The sequence below is a fragment of the Lygodium microphyllum genome, chromosome 12 (assembly GCF_053477565.2).
Source record: "Lygodium microphyllum isolate KBCC chromosome 12, Lygodium_microphyllum_v1.1.10, whole genome shotgun sequence".
NCBI lineage: Eukaryota > Viridiplantae > Streptophyta > Polypodiopsida > Schizaeales > Lygodiaceae > Lygodium > Lygodium microphyllum.
In genome coordinates, this window is record NC_141146.1 from 69,857,440 (window position 1) to 69,878,605 (window position 21,166).

The following is a 21,166-nucleotide window of genomic DNA, read 5'->3' on the forward strand; positions in this document are numbered from 1 at the left end:
TGGTATAGCCTCTGAGCAGGCTTTTATGTCAAGGCAGAAGGGTAAAAACAGCCAAGGGAAAAATGCTTCGCAGAGTTCTGGTAGTAGTAGCACTTCACAGACAAGTCAGAAACAGGGGGGCACGCAAGCCAAGAAAGGAAAATGCCATTACTGCAAGAAGCCTGGCCACTATATCACTGAGTGCAGGAAACGCATCGCCAAAGAGAAGAAGAAGGAGTCAGGGATGTCTGTTTCTGCAGCTCCTTCCACTGCTAGCGAGTCCGCGTCCTTTGTTGCAGCCAGGGACTATTGTTTTTACACTTGCAGTTATGATGTCTCTTGGGCTGATAGAGCATTTAGCTCTACAGAGGATGCTGACACTTGGTTCTTTGACAGTGGTGCTTCACGGCATATCACATCTCGTAGAGATTTGTTTGCTTCTCTTGGTGCACCTCCCGTTGGGAAGTCTGTTCAGTGTGCTAATAATGCATCATACCCTGTTCGTGGTATTGGGGAGATTCAGCTTACAGCCATTGATGGCTCTATTCTCCGCCTACAGGATGCTTTGTATGTGCCTGGCATTAAGAAGAATCTGCTTTCCATTTCTTCTATGGCACGTTGTGGTTTGCAGGTCACCTTTGATGATGACCGTTGCATGGTCCGTGACAAGGAACACATGACATTGGTCTTGACAGGTTCTCTGTGTCATGGTTTATATGAGTTGGATGCTCTTTCGGTAGATCAGTCTGCATATTTGACATCCAATCTTACTCCTGCTATGTTAGAGGCAGAGTTATGGCATGCTCGTTTGGGGCATGTAAACTATGGCAGCTTGATGCTATTACAGCGTACTCAGATGTTGGATGGATTACCTCTCTTGGAGAGACCTCCTGAGCATTTATGCGAGAGTTGCATTTTGGGGAAAATGCATCGTTTCTCTTTTCCCCGTGATGTTGTTTTTAGAGCAACAGCCAGATTGCAGCTTGTGCATTCGGATGTTTGTGGGCCCATGCAGACACAGTCATTGGGTGGTTGTTACTATTTTGTAACATTTATTGATGACTTTACACGTTTTTGCTGGGTCTACTGCTTGAAAAAGAAGTCAGAAGTGTACGATGCATTTTTGGCTTTCAGTGCACTTGTGGAAACTCAGTCTGGTTGCAAGATTAAGACTCTCCGTTCGGACCGAGGGGGGGAATACATGTCCTCTATGCTGAATTCTTATTTGCAGCAGAAGGGCATTATCCATCAGTACACTACTGCATATACTCCACAGCAGAATGGGGTAGCAGAGAGGAAAAATCGGTCACTCATGGAGATGGCCAGATGTATGCTGAAGGCAAAGAGTTTGCCTCATAGTTTTTGGATGGAAGCCGTCATGTGCGCTTGCCACATTTTGAACAGATGCCCTACCAAGGCCTTGAAAACCGTCACACCTTTTGAGGCTTGGCACAGCCGCAAACCTTCTGTTGGCCACTTCCGTACTTTTGGGTGTCTTGCATATGCCCATATTCCACAGGTACTTCGAAAGAAGTTGGACAACAAGGCTGTAAAATGCATCTTTATGGGATATAGCAGCGAAAGCAAAGGCTACAGACTCTATGATCCCGTGACCAAGAAGGTTTTTGTCAGCAGGGATGTTGTATTTGATGAAAAATCAGAATTATCCTTGGCTGGTTTTGATACATATCAGGCTGCCCGTGATGTCTTTGAAGGGCTGCTGCCCATCACATTTGGTGATTCAGCTGGTACTTCAGCAAATGAACCTAATGTTCAGCCAGCTGCTCCTATGGAACATGCAGTAAATCAGCACATTGCTGAAACTGAAATTCAGCAGGAACTTGTACACAGTCAGGAAGCAAGACAGGTGCCTAGATGGTACACGCAGACTATGAGAGATAGTCATTTGGAAACACCCTTGGCTGGTCGTACTCGAAGGCAAACTCGACTGCATGATTCAGCACATTCCATGGAGTTTGTTATGGCAGCATGTACTCATGATAATGAGGAGCCTGAATGTTTTGAGGATGCACGACATAGTGTGCATTGGATGGCAGCCATGCAAGCTGAATTGGATTCTATTCATAAGAATCATACTTGGGATTTGGTGTCTTTGCCAGTTGGCAAGCGTGCCATTGGTACGAAATGGGTCTACAAATTGAAAAGGAATGCAGATGGATCCATAGATAAGTACAAGGCACGGCTGGTAGCTAAAGGCTACGCACAGAAAAAGGGCATTGACTATGAGGAGACCTTTGCTCCTACCTCCCGTATGACGACCATTCGGTCTATGATTGCCTTGGCTGCACATTTTGGTTGGAAAGTGCATCAGCTGGATATAAAGACTGCATTCTTACATGGGGAACTTCAGGAAGAAGTGTATGTACAGCAGCCCATTGGTTTTGCAGTTGAAGGCTCAGAAAATTTAGTATGCAAGCTGAAAAAGCTCTATATGGTTTGAAACAAGCTCCACGAGCTTGGTACGCAAAGATAGATGCTTTCTTGCTTAGTCAGGGGTTTGTAAACAGCCCATCTGAGTCTACCCTTTATGTACATAAAGAGGGGGGATCCATGCTGATTTTGTGTCTATATGTAGATGACCTTTTGCTCACTGGAACACATGCTGATCAGATTTCAGCATTCAAAAATAATTTACAGCAAACTTTTGACATGTCTGACTTGGGTATTTTGCACTATTACTTGGGCATCCAGTTCGTACATGATGCTAGAGGCATTGGATTATGTCAGTCAAGGTACATTGGGCAACTTCTTGAGAAGTTTGGCTTACAGGATTGCAAGCCAGTTTGTACACCCATGGAACCTGGGCTCAAACTGTCATTACATGATGACAGTGATTTGTTTGATATCCATACTTATGCTCCAGCAGTGGGATGTCTCATCTATCTATGCCACACTCGGCCAGACATACAGTTTGCCGTTTCAGTTTTGAGCAGGTACATGCATCAGCCTCGTATGTCGCATTGGCAAGCTGTGAAGCGTGTGTTTCGTTACTTGCAGGGTACTAGAGCTCTTGGATTGCTTTATGCCAAGGGGGGACCACTGCAGTTACATGCTTACAGTGACTCTGATTGGGCTGGTGATTTTGATACTCGTCACTCCACTAGTGGCAATTGTTTCTTTCTTGGCTCGTCATGCATTTCTTGGCTTAGCAAGAAACAATCCACTGTTGCCACGTCGTCATGTGAAGCTGAGTACAAGGTAGCCTTCACTACTGCAGTTGAGTGCGCATGGCTTAGACGCTTACTTGCTGATTTGGATGTATCTGTTACGGAGCCTACTCCTTTATATACTGACAGTCAGAGTGCCATTGCAGTGGCACGGAACCCTGTGTTTCATGCTCGCACGAAACACATAGAGATTCACTACCACTTTGTCAGAGAGAGGCTACATGCAGGTGATATCAGCCTTGTCTACTGTCCTACCACCAGCAATTGGGCAGACATCTTCACCAAAGCTCTTCCACGAGACAAATTTGAAGCATTTCGCGATGCTTTGAATTTGACGCCCTTTGGTGGCGGATGATCCTTGTACACTTGATCACTCTTCACTCCAGGGGGGTTTGTTGGGTATCTCACACGCCTTACTTACGCCTACGCTCATATGGGAGTGTGCGGGTGATCACTAGGACACTGGGGCACTTTTTACTCTCGGTAGGAGAGGTTTTTTCCCCCAGATTATGTGTACTATTTTGTATGTGCTTGTGGTGCACACTTACGGGCACTTACTGTGTTCGGGTGTGAACAGCCCCTTATAACCCTAAGGTATAAGGGTTATCATTTGTACTTTCAGCTAACACTCTATTCAGTACTATTGCATTGGGTATCGTGCTCAACTCTGTCTCTCACTCTCACACTGTCTACTGCACTTCAGCTGCACCTCGATCCTCTCCCATCTGACAGTGTTCACACTAGTTCTAGGCCTTCTGCATTTCTCGGGCAGACAATAGTGGCCAGAGTGGAGGTGGCTTGTTTATTATCTGTGCCAGCTGTTTTCGAATTTATGACAGCTGCTGGCCAGTATTTGATTAGCCGACTAAAGATTTGGCCTGCCTGATCAGGTCGGCCAGTTTTGGGCCTAGTTGGCTATGTATAGCCCCTTCCCCACTTCTAGCAGATTATCTTTTTGCTTGTAGGTTTAGCGCACACTGTATTCAGCCCTCCTCCATCTTAGGTGCTGTAGTTGTCATCAGCCTGATCAGGTGCCCTCACTGACACCTTGGGCTGCGTGCAAGGACTGATCAGTCCACCATCGTACTCAGCATGCCATTTGGATTCAGTACAGATTACAAATCATTCTCTTCTTTTCTTTCTGCCTCTCTCTTCTCTTTCCTCTCCAAGTTCATGATCCTCTTCCGTTGCACCTTTGACCTGCCTACCACTTGCACCGCAGTGCCCTACCCAACCAAGGCCCCACTGCATAAACTCATGGTGAGGAGGGGTAAGCCACTCCTAGGGGATTGCTCATTAGTCTCCAACTATCTAGCCCCTACTTCCCTCTTGCTGCTCAATGCTTGCTCAAAAGCCTCCAAGTCTATGCCATTGTAAATCTCTCTCTAAACCCTGATAAAGTAGGTAAATCCGGGCTCCCAAACAGCCCACTAAATGTTCTATGCTCCCCAAGTTACTTCCTCTCTCAAACCCAAATTTACAGATTCCAAATGATTGGTTGTCTATCAATCTCCTCTTGACAACATGGAGGCCTTTGCTCTAATACCTTCCGTAGGCTTTGGAAAAGACTTCTAGCAAACTGCAAAGGAAAGATCAACTTGGGAGGGTGGTTGGCACCATAGAGAAGATCCACCTCAAATATGGTCTTCAATGTCCTCTAGAATGGGGGTGACACTCCTAGAAGCCCTCTTGAAGAAGAAGCTTCCAAGTCTACCCATAAAGTGTGAGCCCTCAGACCACTAGGAGTTTGGTCCACTAGGGAAAGACGACTTGTGCTCCAATAAGTCATTAGCTTCCACCAGATCAAGTCTAACATTGGCACATAATGTATTTGATTGTTTACTGCCCATATACCATCCAAAGCCCAAGTGAACTCCCCAATCACTACATGAGTTAGGATTTGTAAAAAAACTGACTGACTTATGCCAGTTGATTTTTGCACATGTCTCTCTCCAACATTGACTCAATCCAAGAGTCCCTCTCACGCAAGACAACCACCACCTCTATCCAAAATGCAGCCAACTATTTGACACATATTGATGTGTAGATGTTGGGGATTTGAATGCAAATACTTCTAATATTTATCCAAACCCACAAAACCTACTCTACAACAATGGCCTTGTGATCTCTCACACAAGATAGCGTAGTAAAGACAATTAAGGTGAAAACTCTGGATATTGATGAAGTAATCCTAGTAAGTGAATGAGCCTCGTGGAAGCACCTTGCTAACTCTACTAGCCTAAGAGCAAGAGAGCTTGTGCTCCTAAAGTCACAAAGTGGCCATGTGTCCAACAAGGGCTAGCTACACCTATTGCCAAACAATCAGCTTCCTTGAACTGCATGATCCATTAAATTGAAGGCTATTCACGTTTCAGGGCGCCAGATGTAAGCTCATGGGAAAACTCTAGAGTTTATTAATTAAAAATTTTGTTCAACATGGTAGAAGACAAGAAACATGGGAAACTCAATGCCATGCACTAATGCTTTGGCAACTACTTTAAAAGGCGAGCTCCGATCCCCCTACTAGCTTCTACATGTAGTAGAGGTGTCATGTTTCCTCCTCAAACCGCAGTGTTCCTCCATCAATTGAGGTGTTAGTCGAGCCTTTGTCAACATGTTCAATTTGGGCTAGTAGATCCTCAATCACGTCCAAGCGAGGAATCACCACTACTCTGGGGTGCATAAAAGAATGATGAGGTGAGAAAACTTTGTTCTAGACCTCTAGTTGCGATGGACCACTACTCCGAAAGCCATACAAGCATCAAGCACCTTCACCACTCACAAAAACACATACTCAGTTGTAAATGATGACCATCAACTTCGTCTCAAACTACTCATTAAAGTATGCAGTTCGTGAAAAGTAGTAGTTTGGCTCATCTAAAGGCGCCAACAGGTGCTGCAAATCATGCCAACTCCCACTTCAAGTGGAAGTAGGAACTCCCCATAACCCACGTCTCTATGTACAACTAATGCCCATAACAATAGAACTCTTCTGAAAGGACCTAGGCATGACAAAGTTATAATCAAGTTGCTAAGATGTAGTCTTCCGACAGACAAGAGGGGTCACTCTATTGATGACACGGGGAAATGTAAAGAAACACTCATCTACAAATAACAAACACATTGTACGACAAAGCACAAACTAATTAAAGAACTCGGTATGGTTAGGGCAACTCATAGACGATGAATGCTAAAGATGAATGAAGAAATCAATACAATCCTCAATGTAGCAAACACACTATGCAAGGTGAATATTGAACACTGAACCTCGAACTCCCATATCTCTAGGATCGAGGTAGAGAGAGTGAGCTGGAGAGTGTGTCGTCCTCTGTACGGATTCTAAAATGCAACAGACAACCTCTGAATGTGCATAGCAACAACAAATGTGCATCTAGAGTGTTTGAATCGGTGCCAAACAAGACTAGGACAGCTTAAACAGTAGGAAGCAGCTGAAAAGTGACTTAATGAGGTAGGTGATAGCTGGCAGCTACAAAACAAAACAGTATGTTGCCTTTGTGGATGATGACATCCATAGTTTTTTCATACGCAAATCAAAAGTCAAATGCAAATGCGTATGAAAGTATGATTCAAACCTTGGACCTAAATTGTACGTGACCCTAATTTTATTAACATATTTTAACATCATTAGTATTAGATGAAGACATTGGGCTGTAAAAGCTTGCTATCTTTTAATTACAACAAAACGCCAATTTCCAAATTCAAAATTTTAGCTTTCAAGCTTCAGCTTTTATATATATATATATATATATATATATATATATATATATATATATATATATATATATATATATATATATATATATATATATATATATATAGAGAGAGAGAGAGAGAGAGAGATATATATATATAGAGAGAGAGAGAGGTGTGTTCTCTTCTCTCGTAGCAAAATTTTTCATAGAAAAGACTGGCATCTCTCATGGTAGCACAATCATTCAAGTTTCTTGGTGGCATGTGCTTAACTCTACAAGGCCTATTAAGGTCTCCTTGTCTTTTCTCCTTTTTCATTTGATTGCATCATGGCAGGAGATGTTACGTTTTGCAGTTTGGCACTCTCCTGATCTTCGTAAGGAGGAGAATTCCCTGCAAGGAGAAGTGTTGGCTACTTCCCAGTTGTTGGATTGGCCTGATATAATATTCAAACTTTAGAGTTAAGACTTCAGCTTTCAGACTTTAGGCTGTGAACAATGAAAACGCAGGCTGAATATACTGCACTGCTCAAAGGCTGAGAGAGAGATCTTCCCCAGTGGTCAAAAAGTTTGGGGCAGCAGTGTTTCCAAGCAGGCAGCTGTGTTGCTCACAGTTTGCAGACTTTGCAAGGGATTTTGAGTTGCTTTCAGTCACAGAATGTGATTTCCAGGCTGTGGGCACTCAGGACCAGTAAGTAGGCAAAACCAACCTGAAATCAATGCTTTTTTTTTAAATTCCAAAATTTTTATCCAAAAAAAAAAATGTCAAATCTGAAATGTGTTTTTCAGATGACTACAATTGTCTGAAATTTTTTTCAGGTGTGCCTGAAAACAACTATGATGACATCAATACCAATGCAGCAAACGCAGGCAGTAAACCACTTAGTAATAGCGAATGCAAAGTGCAGCAGCTCCTCTGACACATGGTGATGGCTGGAAACAGCCACCAGCAGACTGTACACTGTTGCCAAGCAGCAAATGCAGGATTTAGAGGGCTGCGAGCTGATCATCAGTAGATGGAGAAGGCTGGATGCAGGCATCAGCTGATGTACAGTAACCTCAGACTAAGATATCGGCCAGGAAGGGGTGTGGACAATAGAGAACAAGCGACAATAATCTGCAAAACAAGGATAGGCTGAGTGATGGGCAGCCTGTCTATTAAAAGATGAGTGCATCCTCCCAAATCAGGGTTTGGCCTATGGGACACATATACTCTCTAGGACCGCACATTGTTTAATGGAACTTTGGTTAATAATAAAGAGCTGATCAGTTTATGATGCTTTTTTTAGCTCAATAGTGGGTCCTTGAAGTATGGAACTCATCACCTCTTGGAGGGAGGGAAAGAAGAAAAATGGGGATTGAGGGGGCCTTTTGTCCTCTTTTTTGAAAGGGAGGGAGCTATTTGGCCCTTACAACAGTGACATTGCACTTTAGTGAACTTGTCATCATCCACAACAAGATGGGATCTCCTGTTGGGAATAAAGGGTCACCGTGCCTTTTATTGTGTTCGGGTGTGAACGCACCCTTACACTTTGTACTTTATATATATTCAAAACCTAAAATGTGGTACATTGTCATTGTACCGAATACTCATTGTGTTGTGCTCACTCTCTCTCTCACTCTAATGCTCTCAACTCCCTTCTGCAAGTGCAAGAGAGGCAGTTGACAGGTGATAGGCCTCAGCACGACCTGCACACGACCTGTGCAAACGTAACTAGGTTGGCATGCAGACAGACTCCCCGACTAGACTGCAGACGATGTGTTGTAGGCTCAGCATGACGCGACCAAGCCTAAGCGACACGCAACCACGTCAGCGGGCAAACACGGCGACAGGGCTGCAATTGGACGAGACGGGCTTCACTGGGCGCTCCGACAGGACAAGTGGTGACCTATACGACAAGTCACCCATGAGAGTTGTGACCACGCGGGTCATCACAAACCATACTTGACGGTCAACGCTGTCTTTTTTTTAAAAATTCATTTCAATTTTATCCCTCTCCACAACTCAGTGTTCGCGCGTACAGGCACAAAATACAAATCTGTGCACATTTGCTCTTGGAAAATTGGGGCTTTTCCCCAATTTGGGCACTTTAATGCAAAAGTGGACAATCTAACTTAGAAATTGCGAAATTGGTGCACAATTGCCCGTGAAATTTTGGATTTTTTACATTTCGGTGAAATTTCTTCAATTTCAGTGAAATTTGTGCACACCGGACTTGAAAAATTCGGGGCTTTTGCAAAATTTCATCAATTTGTGCAATAATTGCTTGGTATATGCACTTGGGCACTTGAATTGATGCAATTTTGAATAGATTGTCCTCTTAAAATTTGAGGCATTTGACTCAAATTGTCAAATTTGTGCTCCGTAATGCTTTTGGAGTAGAAATTGCAGTGAAATTTTAGGGATTTCACATGTAACTTTTGGCTTGGTCTCTAATTGTGTCAGAAATTGCTTGAGTGCAGCAAACAACATTTTTTAATTCTGAAAATTCATTTGCAGATCTTTTTTTTTTTGGCAATCTTGGGATTTTCATTGCTGGTTGGTACTCTTGTGCATTGTGTTCACTTGTGTCATATTTGGGCTTGCCTTTGGTGACTGGTTAGTCAATTTGAGACTGCAAATCATGGCTGGAAACAGTGACAACAATAATCTTTTGCACATTAAGAAGCTTGAGGGTGTCCATAATTTTGCAATCTGGCAAAAACAATGCTATAATGTCTTGGTGTAGAAGAAACATGTAAAGCCCATCAAAACAAAGGAAATCAAACCAGCAGACATGGAACAAGACAAGTGGGATGACTTGGACGAGCTTGCTCGCTCTACCATTGAGCTCTTAGTGTCAGACAACTTGCTCTTCAACATTGAGAAGCTGAATTCAACATATGCAATGTGGTAAAGGCTTGAAGAATTGTATGCTCAAAAAAATGCAGCCAGCAAGATTTATTGGCTAAAAAAACTGATGGACTTTCGCATGAAAGAGGGCACAGCCATGTCTATACATTTGAATAAGTTTTTCAGTCAGCTAATTGCTTTGGATTTTCATATTGATCAAGAGTTCGAAGCTATCTTCTTGCTATGCACTCTACCTGAAAGTTGGGATACCTTCAGGACAACTTTGAGTAATTCGAATGCTCAACTGCTATACTCTGATGTGGAAAGTTCTTTGCTGATGGAATAACTCAATAGGCAATGGCCGTTCCACTTACGGTTGTTAGTAAAAGCTAATAACTTACTAAGAAATCATCATCGACCTGCCTCATATGGCAGAAATTCACTAAAAATTTGGGCTTGATCCTGGCCCAGAATGAACGCTAGCCATATGCTTAACACATGTAAGTTGGATGTCATTTCTGTTCTAGTTTTATGGAATAATTGAAAAGAACAACTCAGCAAACAAGTCTTCAAATGCATTATACACTAGAGGCAGATTTCAGCATAAGAGCAGTCTTGAAAACAAAGCACGTAGCAAATCTCGTGGAAAGAATATGGAGTGCCATCATTGTGGCAAAAAGGGGCACTACAAAAGGGATTGTTTCAGCTAAAGAAAGAGAAGGGAAAAAACAAAAACAATGGAGCCAATAAGGCTAAAAACAAGGACAGCCAACATGCTAAAAAGAGCAATGTGAAAATAGAAGAGGTTAATGTAGTTACTCATGATAATGACAGTGATAGTGATGTACTTCTAGCTTCTTCTTTGGATGCACATGCATTGATTGCAGGTTTTGAGGATGATATTCACACTTGGATACTTGATTCAGGTGTGTCCTTTCATATCACACCACATCATGAGTGGTTCTTTGACTACAATGGTGCAATACGTAGTGTTGTCCACTTGGGGGATAACTATGCATGTAAAATTGCAGGCATTGGCAGTGTGAAATTGGAATTTCAGCATGGCTCCGTGTTTGTTTTGCATAATGTGAGACATGTACCTCAGCTCAAGAAGAGCTTGATTAGCACAGGGCAGCTCGATGATGAAGGCTATCACACCATCTTTGGGGATAGCAAATGGAAAATATGTAAGGGCTACAAGGTGTCAAAAAGTGATACTCTTTATCCTTTGCATGTATCTAGTGTGCCTGACCATATTGTCGCCATAACTAAGCAGCCAAGTGTTTCTTTGTGGCATAGCCGGTTGGGACACATGAGTCAATCTGAAATGTAAGGGCTCTCTCGTTTGGGTTATTTACCATGTTTGAGATATGTTGATTTTGAACGTGTGATCATTGCATTTATGGTAAACATGCTCAAACGTCACACAAAAAATCTCTTTCTCTAAAGTCTTCACCCTTAGAGTTAGTACATTCAGATGTATGTCAAATGCCAGGGTTATCTTTAGGGGAGAAGAAGTATTTTATTACCTTTGTTGATGATGCCACACACAAAGTTTGGGTTTATCCAATCCGTCGCAAAGACGAGACCTTGGATAAATTTAAAAAATTCCTGACACTTGTTGAAAATCAGACTAGCAAGACATTAAAATGTCTTTGCTTTGACAATGGTGGGGAATATGTGTCCAAAGCCTTTCAAGACTTTTGTGACAGCAAAGGGATTAAGAGGGAGCTTACTGCTCCTCATAATCCGATCCAAAATGGTGTTGCAGAGCGTATAAATTGGACCATTCAAGACAAGGTCCATACAATCCTGTCACATGCTGCTTTACCCCATGGTTTTTGGACAGAGGCTGTTATGACAGTCGTACACTTCATTAATCAGTCACCAAACAGGTTTTTGGCCCGGGGGGGAGTGGAGTTCCCCAAGAAGTGTGGTCCAGCAAGCCACCTACGTATGCATACTTGAAAGTGTTTGGCTGTGAGGCATTTGTGCACATACGCAAGGAAGAACGCAGCAAACTTGAGCCAAAGTCCTGTAAATGTATTTTTACTAGGATATGGTGATGAAGGTGAAATGGGGTATAGATTATGGGATCTTGAGAAAATAAAAGTAGTATGCAGCAATGATGTCATCTTCCGAGAAGATCGCATGCACGAACAACCCGAAAGAAAAGAGGAGGTCCGAAGGTATGTATGCCGGGAGGATGTACAAATAGGACAGCAAAGAATGCCCGTTAGACAACAGCAAATACCTGCTGAAAATATTCCTAAAAATGCAGGGAATGATGCTGTGAATGATCAATAAGATCTTGCCCATGATGTCCCACAAATTGAGTAAGAACATGTGCACTGGAACAACCTAAACCAGTTATACAGCAAGTCGTACCTGCAGAACAGCAAGCTGTTAATGCAGATTTACAGGTTGAACAACCAGCAAATATTGACCACTGGGTTTGTAGGTCAACCAGAGTGCAAAAACAACCAAGTAGATTTGTTCCTGGAGTAAACTATGTGGCCGATTATGTCATGTTAGCATATTGTGGTGAACCGTCATGCTTCTAGGAAGTAATGGATAGATAGGATAGTAAAAAATGGCAAAAAGCAATTCTATTAGAGATGGAATCTCTCATGAAGAATGACACTTGGGATTTGGTACTTTTTCCAAAAGGAAAAAAGTGCTACCCTGCAAATGGATTTACAAAATGAATGTCACTTTTGGTTCTTTGCTCAAGTACAAGGTACGCTTGGTTACTAAAGGGTACAAGCAAGAACATGGAATTGATTTTGATGAAATCTTTTCTCCTGTAGTCAAAATGACTACTTTGCGAACCATCTTGGGCTTGGTTGCATCTCAAGATATGGAACTCATACAGACAGATGTAAAAACCGCCTTCTTACATGGTGATTTGCATGAGGAAATCCATATGCAGCAGCCTGACGGTTTTGTTGCAAAGGGAAAAGAACACATGGTATGTAAACTCACCAAAAGTTTGTATGGGCTGAAACAGGCACCACGTAAATGGTATCACAAATTTGATATATTCATGCAATCTCAGGGATTTCATTGTTCTCAAGTTGATCATTGCTTATATACCAAGAAGGCAGCAGATGGCAGCCTTATTCTCTTGGTACTGTATTTGGATGACATGCTAATTGCAGGCAAGGATGTTTATGCCTTGGACTCCTTGAAGCAAAGTCTACACAATAGCTTTGATATGAAAGATCTTGGTGAGGCAAATCACATTCTTGGCATGCGTATACTCAGAGACAGATCAAAGGGTCTTCTTTATCTGTCACAGCAGGAGTATATTACGAAAGTTTTGCAACGCTTCGATATGGAGGGGGGGAAAGCTATTAGTGTACCATTGCCTCCATATGTGAAACTTAGTGCAGACGACAGCCCTACATTTGATGGTAAGGTTGAAATGGCCAAGATATCTTATGCTTTAGCTGTTGGTAGCTTGATGCATACTATGGTTGCTACACGTCCTGACATTGCATTTGCGGTGGGAGTAGTTAGCAGATACATGGCATATCCTGGCAAACAGCATTGGGAAGCAGTGAAGGGTATCATGAGATATTAAGGGCACAAAGGATTTGTGTATCTGCTTTGGTAAGCAGAAGTCATCTGTTGTTGGTTTCACGGATGCAGACTATGCTAGCCATCCTGACTGCAAGAAATCTACTTCAGGATATGTGTTTATGTTCACAGGAGGAGCAATCTCTTGGATATCTAGGCTGCAAAAGTGTGTTGCATTGTCTACTACAAATGCGGAATATGTGGCTGCCGCATACAAAGAGGCTTATGGTTTTCACGTCTGGTGAGAGAGCTTGGGATTACATAGGTTCCTATCCTCCACTCTCACCGTCAAAGTGCTATCATGCTAGCACGGAATCCTATCTTTCATGCAAAGACAAACCACATACAGTTGAAGTATCACTTCATCAGGGATGTACTTGACAACAAAAGGCATTGAGCTTGTGAGAGTACATACAGATGATAATCCTACAGACCTTCTCACGAAAGGTCTCCCAGCTGAGCGGTTTGCTCATTGCTGCCGGATGATGAGGGTTGGATAGTATACGTTGCCTTTAGGTGGGAGGTTGTTGGGAATAAAGGGTCACTGTGCCTTTTATTGTGTTTGGGTGTGAACACACCCCTACACTTTGCCATCCAACAAGTGGACTCTTGCTAAGCAGGCAGAACTGGATGTGCTCTATGGCCTAATGTGTGAAAGCATGGCATCTAAGATACTGGTCAAGCTACATTGTAGTGATGATCTACTGATTAATCGAATTACCGGCCACAATCTCCAACTCTTTGGGTCTTCTCTTTACATCTACAACTGCTACCCATACCATCAGTGCCCCTAACCTATCATCACATCTATGAAAGATGCAAGAAATGCCTCCTCAAATCCTTTATCAGCTATACTACGGGCTGCAAAGAGGAGGGTAACCAGGTACCAAGCAAACTTATAATACAAACCAAAGCTGGAGACCATAAAGCCGCTATATTAAGGGACCATGTAAATGACTCCTTTCATGGACACCATAGGTGAATTATCAAATAGCTTTTGTGCTACATCCACAAAGGTAAGATGAACCATGAAGATATCCTACCCCAGCAGCATGCATGACATTTCCATGCCAAGGGTAGAGTGAAGCCAATCGAAGCTGTGTTTCGTAAGGTGACTAGCTCACAACCTGTCTGAAGACCGTAGGATCCTCCAACTCATTTGTGGTCCAAACCATGTGGAGTTGTTCCTCATAGATAACTCCAAGCAAGGTGTTTCGCCAGGGTGCAACATGAGGTTGCATCAGCATCAAACTGAATGTTTCCCTTGTGAATGCTTCTCTTGGACCTCCTGAGCGAGTTGTTGGCTGATCAAAAGATGGGTTGAGCAAGACGAGAAGGACAGTTGTAACCACAGGTCTTGTATGGGAGCAGACAGGTGGTGGCAATACGTTGAGGCAGGTGGAGCTAGGCAGAGGACAGAAGTATGTCAACTGTAGCTGCAATATAGTCTAATGATTTTACTTCCATTACAAACTAGGATATTCCGACTTGCTGCACATAAAACCAGCATGTTATGCAACAAAGATATTTTTTGCCTATTCTTCTTATTTTTTAGGCACGGAATTTGTTCATTTTGGGGGCTGGGATTTATAAAGGCATTGTTCTTTTGTACTATGCAAAACACATGGCTCTCGTACTAGACAGAATGGAAGGTCCGTATAGCGAGCTTTCAAGATGCAAGCAGACAAATCCTAATTCCATTTTATCATTATCATCTGCCAGGTGTCTGTGTTTTCATAAAACTAGCTTATGTAATTACCTGTCTGGCCCGTACACCTAAATGGGATAGATGAGGAAGTTCTTGGAGCAGGATTACACCATTTACATTCTCACCTGATGCTTTCACCTGTAATGAAAGTAAGCAATTTAGCTCTTGTTGATTCCGTGAAGTAAACAAATCAGTACCTGAATTGACAAGAGAAGGTATGAGGTCCACCTCTTCATCACCATCAGCCTCCTTCACAAGTAAAATAAGTGGTTGACCGGAAAAAGAGGCCATGGATCCAGGAAGAATCCTGTCTACCTGATATTATAAGAATGGGGTTGGAAGAATCAACTGACTGCAATGTCATATAATATTATGAACATTTAAGATGGAGACTAACAGCAACAACAAACCTCAACCAATGTCCCAATGGTTATCCCTGGTACTAAAGGATCCCAACCCTCTTCACCAGCAACTTCTCGCAATGCCTTAAGCAAAAGACTACACAGCTTCGAGAGTTGGAAAACCACACTACATATAAGAAACATCCTCATTAGCTGCAAATCAAGCAGCCCTAAGGCCCTTCGTTAAAAACATCAATAAATATGTAAATTTCTCCCTTTTATTTTTATGTTGAGTCAAAATTGCTTGCAAACTCCTACACAAGTGCTGCTACTTTTGTTACTTCAATCCTTGGTAAGAGGCCAGCTAAATATCCTTTTCCTGCCTGGCCTCAACAGGTCACAAACTTCTTTCAAGAAGCAACCATACACTTGAGGATCAGCCATCAGCCTAAACCTTGTAAAATGTGGAGGTTACACCTGAATGGCTGGATGGAACCTTCCAGAAGTTGAGAGCAATGGTATCAATGTTCCAAGACCCCATAGAATATATCTTATTGGCATTACTGTGGTTATCCATAAGGCAAGTGTTTAACCAATCCTTGTCTCCAACATAATACAAGGGTTTAATTTACCTTCATAATTAGCTACATGCTTCTTAAATGTACGCTTCATACATCCCTTCTGCTTGTGTTCAGTCTTCGCATATCTTACTGAGCTCTCATCCTCTATCTAGTTGTTGGTGCTCTGAAAGAGAGTATAATTTGGTAAGTATAAGAGGATGGCATGGGACTGGCAAATGCTAACATTCTTCTGGTAAGAGCCACATTTTTAACAGCTTAAATTTCAAATTGTTTGGATCCTTGGAACCTTCTAAGGTTGCTTGCAAGGACAATTTACTGTTTCCAACGGTTGGAATCAGAGTGTAGATGGATTGTAGGTAAATGATAGAATGTTAATTGGGCTGAAAGAACTAGTTTGCCAATTTCTCTCTTTCGAACAATACCAAGAGTGGCAAGAAGACCAGATTATGGTCAAGTGACTAGATAATTATGTTATCTTTGCACCCCTCAGTCTCATTGGACAGTGGAAGAGAGGTGACATCATGCTTTACAAAGCCTTAAACCTTTTTTTTTTGGGAAATACTAGTATGTATATTAATTATCAAAGAGATAATACAGCTCTGCAAAGGGACAACATAAGTGCTAGTAGACTGGTTACATTGCTTAGGCAAGCATCTTGGCAGCAGCTCTAAACGAAGAACAAGATTTCTGACTTTGCAAAATAGCTAAGGCCTCCCTCAGCAAGGGGTCAACCTCTGCATGACTAGATTTCAGGATTTTGTGGATCCAGTGATATCCTTCCCACCAGTTCTTCGTTTCCCCTGACTATGCCAAGGTTTCAGTCTGATCGGAAACAAAATCTTTATTTGAATTCCAGCCTGGGCATCTTCTAACAACTTCAGCGTCTATAAGACAGTCAGCCGTGGGCAGTGATTTTGCTCAACTGGCTTCAGCAGGCCCGTCAAAAATCTTCCATGAAGCAGTTGGAGTGGTGGGAGAAGCTGTTGGTGGTACCAGGTAAGATCAGGATCCTGGCCTCTTCTGTGGCTTTTGAGGGTGGTTGGCACCCACTCAAGGAGAATTCAGCCTTGTCAGAGGCCTTGTGAAGGTGAAGGATGAGTAGCAATCGACTGGTTGTTGGAATAGCAGACCCCTCCCAAAGCTCAATTTATTGGTATGGAGGATCCTAATGAACAAGACAAAGCCAATGCGTGTGTGTGTTTTGGTCTGAGGCAGGTGGTGCTGGGTGATAATGGCCACCTTAAACCTTTTGTTTCACTATCTCTCTTACACACCTTTCGTTTCACTCCCTCTCTTACACACCAGGCATCTCCATTAACAAAAATGAGTGTTTGAACAATGTGCAGCATCTTTGCAGTATGGATTGCTTGGTCCCTGCGGGTTCCCAAGCTTTCTTTTCCTCCAGCAGCGAGAGAGAGAGAGAGAGAGAGAGAGAGAGAGAGAGAGAGAGCTGCCTCAAAGTGGCTCAGACAATTATGCTACCAATGCTGACGTATTTCCTGCCATTACTGCCATGGACGCCCAGTACTTTGAAGGCTCTTACTCATCCCATTCGTTTCTTGCTATGGAAGAAAGATTCACTGCAGGCAGGCATTTCCTGGATTTCATGGTCACATGCATGTACCCCTAAGCGCATGGGTGGTGGAGCTATTTTGGATGCAGAAACTCATATGCTGGCTCTTCGTTGGTCTCTGTTTCGTGCCATGTGTGTGGATCATCACCCGTGGACCATCATAGCCCGTTATTTTCTTGAGGACAGCGGCCTCCGCCAGGGTAACACACGGCTTCGAGCCTCATGGTGGCATGTCCTTAATGCTGACGCTCGTTTCTCCAGTCCCTCTTCCTCTTTGTTAGTGCATTTGGTCGGCTCTTGGAAAGTGGTGCTCCAAAAGGCCCGTTGGCATCCTGTAGGGGACCGCGTGCAGACAAATTCTTTTCAGCTGGAATTGTTGGCGGTATCCACATTACTTTCATGGGAAGATAAACATCAGCTCAGACCAAGATTTAACCGCATGGCCCATTTGGGTGTGACTTCGATTGCGGATGCTACCCTTGCCACTCGCAATGTCCTTGCATCATTTCGGACTGCTAGGAGACTTTTCAGGATCCCGCGCGGATACCGTGATTTATGGGGGAAGCTTTCCTCGGAACTTCAGCGTAGGCAACCCTTTCCTGCCCTGGCTATAGATCGCCCTTGGCAGGACTGGGACCTTGCAGGCCGGTTGAGTCTGGAAAAGGCCTCTACTAATCAGGTGTATCATCTTCTCATTAAAGATCACCAATGGTTGGGCGTGAAAGTTAATGCTGTTTGGGGCCTGCGGAAATCACTGTCATGGTGGCAGGCAACGCTGATGGAGGGATGGCAGAACAAGACACCTTTCAAATGCAAGGTCTTTCTGTGGTGGGTAATGATTGGTGGTCTTCCTCTTGCCTCGGCCCTTTCCAAGCGTCGAATCTCGAATGGCACTTGCTTCTTCTGCACCACTTCGGCGGAATCGGCCCGACATCGTTTTCTTTCTTGCCCGCTCGCCAAGAATATCTGGTCACTCTTGTCACGAATCTGGCACGCGGTGGTGGGGTCTTCACTGACTCCCTTCGATTGGGTTTTTGTGCGCCCGAAGTATCCCACACCACCACCGTTACATATGAAGATCTTATTCCATTTTTTCAGATACTGGGGATGCTGGCACATTTGGACCACCCGAAATGCTTTTCTCTTTGATTCGGCTTCTAATGTACCGCGACATATTGCAAGGCTTAAAGGGCTCTTGCATTGGCAGCTAGATCTCATCAGGCACTCTGACTTGCTCCCTCGGGAGGATTTGTATTCCTGGCATTTGGCAATTGCCTCTGGGTCCTTGCCATGATTGGTGTAACTTTTTAGTACCCTAGTCCGGGGATTTCCCACACGTTGGCCTATGGCCCTCGTGCCTCTTGTACTCGTGTAATCATGTAATCTTGTACTTTCTTCGTAATTAATACAATTACCTTTTACGAAAAAAAAAAGAGAGAGAGCTATGATAACATCTCCAAAAGGCCAAAATGACCCATAGGCTATGGGAACTGAAGCATATATATCCATGAATGAAATACATTAGCATACATGTCCATGAATCATACATTCGTCAACTAATACTAGATGGAGATGGAGATGGAGATGGAAATGAAAATGAAAGTAATGCCTATCGCTGTCTAGGGAAGAAATGAAAAGAAAGGATGTTGCTCTAGTATATGCTGGACATCGTTCAATAATGTCTCTCTTAAAAGTTGTAGCATAGTGAATAAGGTGTCCAAATTAGACTAGTGTAGTGGCTAGCTCCTAGGTACGTAGAAATGGCTTTGATATTGCAAGGGATTCCCCATGCTCGAACTAGTATAGCCCCTCTTGGACATGCTCTCAAGTCAAGGCCCAAGGGCAAGGGAGTCTAATGAGGCTTGTATTGCTAGATGTCTGAAGACGTATGTAATAGCTCATTGCTCAGTACTCCCTACGAGTCATGCTAATGATCACGTCAACAAGGCAAAAGCCATCTTGTAATAGGCAATGAATATTGAAATCTCCCTTGTATCTGATAATCAGCTACACATAAGCAATATATTGTTCCTTTGTTTGAGCCTCTACATAGCATAGGTGGCATGTCCAATCTGTTGGGGCTGCCCCATATCTCCCTATCTCCACACCAAACTTGAAGCATCAGGTGCGGATGTAATCAATCATAAATCTCAAACCATGTGACAATTATATATATGGCCATGTAGTTTGACTATATGATAATCTTGTCGCTGCGCTCCAACCCCCCGCTATCGTGCCAACGCCCCTGCCTCTGTCCCGCTACTCCCCCGTCCGCCTCCGCCTCTGATCGACCCCTCTCCCCATGTCCGCATCCGCCCTGCACAACGCCCCCCGCCCCTGTTTCGACGCCCCGCCCCTGTTCGACGTCTCTCCCCTCGTCCGCCTCCGCCCTACACAGCGCAGCCCCACCCCTGTTCAACACCGCCCCTACACGACGCCTTGCACAGCACCGCCCCGCCCTTGTGCAACACCTTACACAGCGCTGCCCTGCCCCCCCCCCCCCCCCCCCCCCCCCCCCCGGCGCCTGATCCCGCCTGAGGAGTTGTCCTCCCGCCCTGACCCCTGCCCACCCGTCCCCCCCCCCCCCCCCCTTGGCCACCAGCCCCCCCCCCCCCCCCCCCCCCAGTTGCTCCCTCCCTCTGCAGCAACTCCCCCCTCCGGTAGCACAGCAGCGTGATAGGTAGGTTCCCAGCAGGGACGCACAATGGAAACCTATGGTCAGACACCAACGCACTCAACGAGTGCCTCCCAGCCAAACACCTTGCGCGTAGTCCTCTCTAAGGAGCAGCTCTTAGCCGTCCGAGCTAAGGAGCTCGAGCTAAAGGAAACAACGATTTATGGTCAAGTAGTAGGATATTCCCCAGCCGAGGCCCAGCTTCGGGACTGGCTTCACTCCACACTGCGCATCGGCACAATGCAGATCGTGGAGATGGTCCTATTGGGCCAAGGGATCTTCATGGTCCGGCTCAGCTTGGCATACGCAGCTCTCGAGTTACTCGCTAGTTCACCATATGCATCCACGAAGGGGGTCATATACATGGTCCCTTGGTACAATGGCTTTACTATGGAGGCATTTGCACTCCACAACAAATTTCTTCGGCACCCGATCACCCTTCTTTTCCCCGGCCTGGCAATTGAGTATCGCCAATTGGTGGAAGACTTTGGACGGCTCTTCCGCACTATCCTTCCCGCGTCTTTCATGGATGTAGTGACAGTAGCAGGAGTCCCAAAGGTACAGGTGGCAGTGAAAGAGATCAAGAATATCCCACAGTTCTTAGAGATTGAGGCAGGCGGGCACTCCTTTAGGGAGTAAGTCATTGTGACTAGGCAACCAGGGCACTGCCTGTGCTGCCATGACTTTGGGCATCAGGTAGCAGGTTGTGCGCATTTCGGAGCCAAGGCGACTCCGCCCACAGGTCCGCATGTGGACGCTGACAGCTTCACACGGGTCCAAAGACGTCAGAGAGGGAGATGGCAAGGGGAGGCGCAGCCAGCTCCTCAGACCCAACCTCATCGACAGGGTGTAGGCGGGCCAGTGACCCCCCCCGGCAAAGCACTCCACAGCCCCCCCTGTCCGTCCCACTCCACAACAAAACTGCCTCGCCTCTGTTCCCACAGTCCCCTCACCCACCCCCCCCCCCCCCCCCACCCAGGTCAGGTGAGTCCCCCCA

General features: G+C 44.4%; 1 protein-coding gene across 4 annotated transcripts in view; it reads right to left on the reverse strand.

Moving 5' to 3' along the window:
- PWD (chloroplastidic phosphoglucan, water dikinase (ATGWD3)) overlaps nt 1–21,166 on the reverse strand; it is a 95,111-nt gene that overhangs the window by 12,688 nt on the left and 61,257 nt on the right. For all 4 annotated transcript variants that reach the window (XM_087689600.1, XM_087689599.1, XM_087689598.1 and 1 more), the window contains 3 exons: nt 15,411–15,528; nt 15,229–15,315; nt 15,052–15,138 (listed from right to left, as the gene is read on the reverse strand). In XM_087689600.1, the coding sequence (XP_087545726.1) occupies nt 15,052–15,138; nt 15,229–15,315; nt 15,411–15,528 (292 nt within the window). The remainder of the gene's footprint in view (nt 1–15,051; nt 15,139–15,228; nt 15,316–15,410; nt 15,529–21,166) is intronic.